The sequence below is a fragment of the Helianthus annuus genome, chromosome 2 (assembly GCF_002127325.2).
Source record: "Helianthus annuus cultivar XRQ/B chromosome 2, HanXRQr2.0-SUNRISE, whole genome shotgun sequence".
NCBI lineage: Eukaryota > Viridiplantae > Streptophyta > Magnoliopsida > Asterales > Asteraceae > Helianthus > Helianthus annuus.
In genome coordinates this window covers 133,156,014-133,162,173 of record NC_035434.2, presented here as the reverse complement: position 1 = coordinate 133,162,173, position 6,160 = coordinate 133,156,014, and the positions used below count along the sequence as shown (strand labels likewise).

Sequence of the window (6,160 nt, the reverse complement as noted above, 5' to 3'; positions counted from 1 at the left end):
GTGCATATCAGTTAACCTTTGATTGACCAGGTATAATACTTTCAATTTTTTTCTGTAATATTTATTATTTATTTTTATTTTCAATAGATTGTAATAATTATATAAAACCGTAGTATGAGAAGGTCGAAAAAAGTTATATTCTTATACAAATACAGCTACGTAATGGTTTGCAAATTACTTAGATGATTCATCGGATATTATCGATGAATGACCAATAGATACCACAAATTATAACTTCTATTATTTTATGCTTAGAGACATTCGTCGAGGATATATATGACAAATCACCAGCATATATTTAGAAAATCATAACCTTCATCTTTTTTCGGATAATACCGGCTCTTATAAAGAAAAAGGTATTTTTTCAAGTTTATTGTTTTGAGGTAAATACTTTTTTTAGAAATAACGGAGAAAACGATAAATTTTATAACCGTATTCAGGAAAAAAAACACTCCTCCTTCAAGTTGTATTTTTTATAAATGTCTTATGATTTCTAATGTATTCATGTTTTATTGATTCACATCAACAAATGTTCAGGTGTGGACAAGATGTCAAAGAGATCATATTGTTCACGTGCTTCTTCTAAAGCCGATAGTCGTTTACAAGAAAATGTTAACAGTAAGTCCCCAATTTTGTAGTTTGTTTGTAGTTTTCAGTCAATGTCCCATCCATATATCTTACCTAAACCTGTATTTATACTTTTGTTTACATAGGTCACATTCAAAGAACTCCTCTATCAGATATCTCTAATGGTTGGTTTTAAATTTCTTTATAAGCCGCAAATATATGTTATTTTTTCACTATATATTGTTATTTTTTCACAATTTATGTTTTAAATCTTTCAGTTACATCTCCTGGTGATAGGCGTAAATTACGAAAACAAATAATGCTTAGTAAGAAGTCCAACAACACAACATCATTCAGGAATGTTGGTGTTAATTTACATTGCCAACAAAATTCTTCACAACCTTTAGAAGTTATAAACATATCAGACAATTCAAACCTGACTTCCAGCTTTATAAATGCTTCCAGTTCCTTACATCATTTGTCGCCGGGTATTTGTTTTGTTCTTTATTTCTTTCTCATCTTATAATTTTTTTTTTTTTTTTTTTTGCAAAATTGGCCTACTAATTTTTAGTGTTTTATTTTATTTAGTTTCTGATGTCGCTACCAGTAGCCATTCACTGTTACCTACAAGTGGTCGTTACTCCATACAATCAAGCATCATTAGAAGTACTAATCACTCCATGTTAAGTGGTACATCTTCCTTAACACGATTGTCATCTGGTAAACGCAATCTAAAACACAAGCCACGTGATAAAACTCCTATACCTATGGTCAGTTTGGATTCAGATGATGACTCTTCGGTTGTACGTATTGATCAAGATCCTTTTAAAGGAATCTCTAAAGGTTTGACATTTAATTCAATTATTTTCAATTTGTTACTGCTTTCTTATAAAACTATTATGATCTATAACAATACTTATTTATCAGATTATTTGGATCACAGTGACCAAGTTCTCATATGTGAGATTTGTAGTGCTAAATTGTGGACATCTGAAGGTGGTAAAGGTCGTATCACTTTGGAAAAGCTAACTTATAGTTTGTGCTGCGGTTATGGTAAAGTGGAGCTCCCTGCTTTAAAAGATGCACAACCATGTTATCAAGATTTGTTTCGTTCCACCAGTGACAAAAGCAAGTTTTTCCTAAAAAACATTAGACGATACAATTCTATGTTTTCTTTTACATCGATGCGTGGAAAGGTTGATCACAAAATCAACAAGGGTAACGCTCCATTCATTTATCGAATAAGTGGGCAAAATTACCATTGCATGGGTAGTCTTAGACCAAGTAATGGACAGCAGCCTAAGTTCTCCCAACTATACATATATGATACTGAGAATGAAATTACAAATAGGCAGACAATATTTAGGTAATTTAAATTTAATTATACTATTACTTTATCATTAAAGTACTGAATATAATTCTAATGTTACTCTATTTTCTAATTTATCTCTTTTGATGTTCTCAGCGATTCAACCCAGCCGTCATCGTCTACTGATAAAGACGTTGATGTTCAAATTATTGAATATTTAAGGGATTTATTGGATTCACAAAATATGCTGGTTCAGACATACAGGAAGGTTCGAGACCATTTTCATGGATCCCCTGAAGCTAACCTTAAACTAAGACTTATTTACAAAAGAGATAAAGATGGTCGGACCTACAATTTACCGTCAACTTCTGAAGTTGCTGCGTTGATAGTCGGTGACGTGAATGAGTCTATAGATCATCGCGATATAGTTGTTGAAACTCAATCAGGAGTTTTACAGCGTATTAGTGAGTTGCATCCTTCCTATCTTGCACTTCAATATCCTATACTTTTCCCATATGGTGATGACGGCTATAGGATTGATATTCCCCACAGAGATTTTATGTCCACAAAAAAGAAAATAAAACCAAAGTGTACAATGAGGGAATTCTTTGCATAATCCAAGACAGAACGTATGGGTTTTCATTAATTTTAAATGGAAGAAGATTGTTACAACAATTTTTGGTTGATGCGTACACCATGATTGAAAGTGAAAGACTAAACTACATACGCAGGCAACAAAAGAATCTTCGTTGTGAATCATTTGAAAATCTCAAGAAGCATAAAGAGGGTGGTTCAGATTCATTATCGCAGACCGGGAAGCGCGTTCTTTTACCTTCTTCGTTTACAGGAGGTTCTCGGTTCATGCAGCAAAATTACCTTGATGCAATGGCTTTATGTAAGTGGTATGGCTACCCGGATTTTTTCATAACTATAACCTGTAATCCAAAGTGGCCTCAAGTAAAAAGATTTCTTAAGGATTCAACCATTAAAGCTGAAGATAGGCCTGATATATTATGCCGATTGTTTAAGATGAAGCTCGATTCTTTAACAAAAGATCTAAAGGATTCTAAATTTTTAGGTGATATTAATGCTGGTATGTATTTGTTTATTTTTTTCTTAAACCTTAACGTATTTATTCTAATTTTTATCCCGTTTACCAGTCACCTGATAATTTTCCCCTTTTATTTTGTAGTTGTTTATACAGTTGAATTTCAAAAACGTGGTCTGCCCCATGCTCACATTTGTTTATTCATGAAGGCCAATCACAAACTTCCTACCGTAGATCAGATAGACCCCTTTATTTCTGCTGAGATTCCAGATAAGGATAAGGATGAAGATCCTGAACTTTATTCTCTTGTGACTGATTATATGATTCATGGTCCGTGTGGAAATGCTAATTTGAACTGTCCTTGCATGGTCCGTGTTCAAAAAACTTTCCCAAGAGTTTTACATCTCATACAACAATTGATTCAAATGGCTTTCCGATATATAGAAGAAGAGATACCGGACATACTGTTGTAAAATCCGGGGTCAAATTAGACAACAGAAGTGTTGTTCCATATAACAAAATCCTTTTGAAAAGATATCAAGCACACATCAATGTTGAGTGGTGCAACCAAGCTGGTTCAGTCAAGTATTTGTTCAAGTATATTAATAAAGGCCCTGATAGGGCTACTGCTGTTGTTTATAGTGATGGTGATCAAGGCCAACAAGAGAAACCGAGAGATGAGATCAAGGAATATTATGATTGTAGGTACATATCAGCTTGTGAGGCAACTTGGAGAATATTTTCAAACGAGGTTCATTATAGGTATCCAGTTGTTATGAGGCTGCCATTTCATTTACCTGGTCAACAGAATGTTGTTTATGGTGCAGATGATGACATTGATAATGTTCTAAGTAAGCCTTCTGTTGCTTCTTCAATGTTTATGCAATGGATGAAGTTGAATGAAAAAGATCCGGCTGCTCGAAAGCTGACATATGTTGAGTTACCTACTAAGTATGTTTGGAAACTTGAGAAAAGATGTTGGCAAGTTCGTATAAAATACCAAACTGTTGGAAGGATTCATTCCGTTTCTCCTGCGTTGGGCGAGCCGTGTTTTTTAAGAATTTTACTCAACAAAGTTAAAGGCCCACGATCGTTCGAGGAGATACGAACTGTTAACGGGAAAGTGTTCCCGACTTTTAGAGAAGCATGCTATGCTTTGGGACTATTAGACGATGATAATGAGTACATTGAAGCCATTAAAGAAGCAAGTTTCGAAGGGCATGGTCGATATCTACGTGCTTTATTTGCTACAATGCTTGTGTCAAACACCCTTTCAAGACCAGAAGTCGTATGGGAGAAGACATGGAACTACTTATCTGATGATATTCTATACAAACGACAGAAAGAAACTAATATTTCAGGTTCTTTTCCACACTTTCTATAACTAAAAAATGTATAGGATATTTTATTAATTGTATTGTTTTAAATGGCTTTTATTCTTTTTTTTTAGGTTTAGTGCTTCCTGAACATCAATTAAAGAACCTTACATTGTTGGAAGTAGAAAAGTATTTAATTTCAAATGGTTCCACATTACGTAGATTTTCCACTATGCCTTATCCGGATGATGATTCGTTACGTAATGCTACAAATCGGCTAATTAACGAAGAGCTTTCTCATGACGTGACTGAGGCACAAAATGAATTTAATAGACTGCATGAATCTCTTACTGATGAACAACGATGTGTCTTTAACCAAATAATGCTTGCAGTTGATAGCGGAAACGGGGGTATCTTTTTTGTATATGGGTATGGTGGAACTGGGAAAACATTCTTATGGAAGACCTTAGCTTCAGCCGTTCGTTCTAAAGGTGAAATTGTAATAAACGTCGCTTCAAGTGGTATTGCATCCTTACTTCTTTCTCGCGGTAGGACCGCACACTCAAGGTTTCATATACCCATTAATCTAACAGAGGATTCAATGTGTCATATTAAGCCAAAAAGTGATATTGCGAACTTAATTAAGGAGGCAAAGTTGATTATATGGGACGAGGCACCAATGGTCCACAAACATGCCTTTGTGGCTTTAGATAGGTCAATGACAGATGTTTTTTCAGGTGGTACAAGTATACGTTCGGAAGTTCCATTCGGAGGTAAAGTTATCGTTTTTGGTGGTGACTTTAGACAGATTCTTCCAGTTATTCCTAATGGAAGTAGACAGGAAATTGTGAATGCATCCTTGAGCTCATCATATATATGGTCAAAGTGCAAATTGTTAAAGTTGACTAAAAACATGCGACTGACTGTCGGAGCTCAAAATTCGAATATGGAATCAATTAAAAAATTCGCCAAATGGCTACTTGATATTGGTGAAGGAAAAGTTGGTGGTGATAATGATGGTGACGCCCTTATAGAGATACCTGAAGATTTGTTAATCAATGATGTATCTGATCCGATTCAAAGTTTAATTGACTTTGTATATCCTTCGCTAATGGAACAGTTTAAGAATCCCGGTTTTTTTTCAGAACGAGCAATCCTAGCACCTAAAAATGAAGTAGTTCACGACATTAACGACCGGTTGCTAGCGTTATTTCCCGGTGAAGAGAAGGAGTATTTGAGTTCTGACAGTATTTGCCAAACCGAGCAAATGCTTGATCCGTTTCAAGAAAGTTTATACTCTACGGAAAATCTCAATGCTCTTAAGATTTCAGGTTTACCTAATCACAGATTAGTACTAAAAGTTGGAGTTCCGGTAATGCTTCTCAGAAATATCGATCAACAAAACGGCTTATGCAATGGAACTAGACTTCAGATTACTTTTCTTGGTAAACGAGTAATCGAAGCTGAAGTAATATCCGGCGGAAATATTGGATCAAGGGTTTTTATTCCGAGGATTAACATGATACCTTCAGACAAAAAAATCCCTATTCAATTTCAACGCAGACAATTTCCGTTATCCGTATGCTTTGCCATGACCATTAACAAAAGTCAAGGACAGTCATTATCTAGAGTTGGTCTATATCTAAAAGATCCTGTTTTCACGCACGGTCAACTGTATGTTGCGCTATCAAGAGTTAAGACGAGAGATGGTGTGAAGATTTTAATATTCGACGATGAAAGAAAACCAACAAATCAAACTGCCAATGTCGTTTACAAAGAGATTTTTGGCAACTTATGATATATAATTTTTTTTCTTTTGTCCAGTTATATTAATGTTACATGTTGGTTTATTTTGTATTTGTTCAACAAGTTCTTATATTCTTGTGTTTTTATTTTTTTTCAACATTTTTGTCTTAAAGT

General features: G+C 34.6%; 1 protein-coding gene across 1 annotated transcript; it reads left to right on the top strand.

Moving 5' to 3' along the window:
- The first annotated feature begins 2,572 nt into the window (after positions 1–2,572).
- On the top strand, positions 2,573–6,038 carry LOC110896161. Its single transcript, XM_022143616.1, has 4 exons — positions 2,573–2,969; positions 3,069–3,258; positions 3,369–4,285; positions 4,375–6,038. The coding sequence occupies exons 1-4, from the start codon at positions 2,573–2,575 to the stop codon at positions 6,036–6,038; spliced, it is 3,168 nt and encodes a 1,055-aa protein (XP_021999308.1).
- The last annotated feature ends 122 nt before the right edge of the window (positions 6,039–6,160 follow it).

Excerpts from the sequence above, each read along its gene's own strand:
- LOC110896161 (XM_022143616.1), top strand. The coding sequence starts at position 2,573 with ATGATTGAAAGTGAAAGACTAAACTACATACGCAGGCAACAAAAGAAT. Across the intron at positions 3,259-3,368 it reads GATTATATGATTCATGGTCC|AAGAAGAGATACCGGACATA; the intron begins GTGTGGAAATGC and ends TCCGATATATAG. Across the intron at positions 4,286-4,374 it reads GAAAGAAACTAATATTTCAG|GTTTAGTGCTTCCTGAACAT; the intron begins GTTCTTTTCCAC and ends CTTTTTTTTTAG.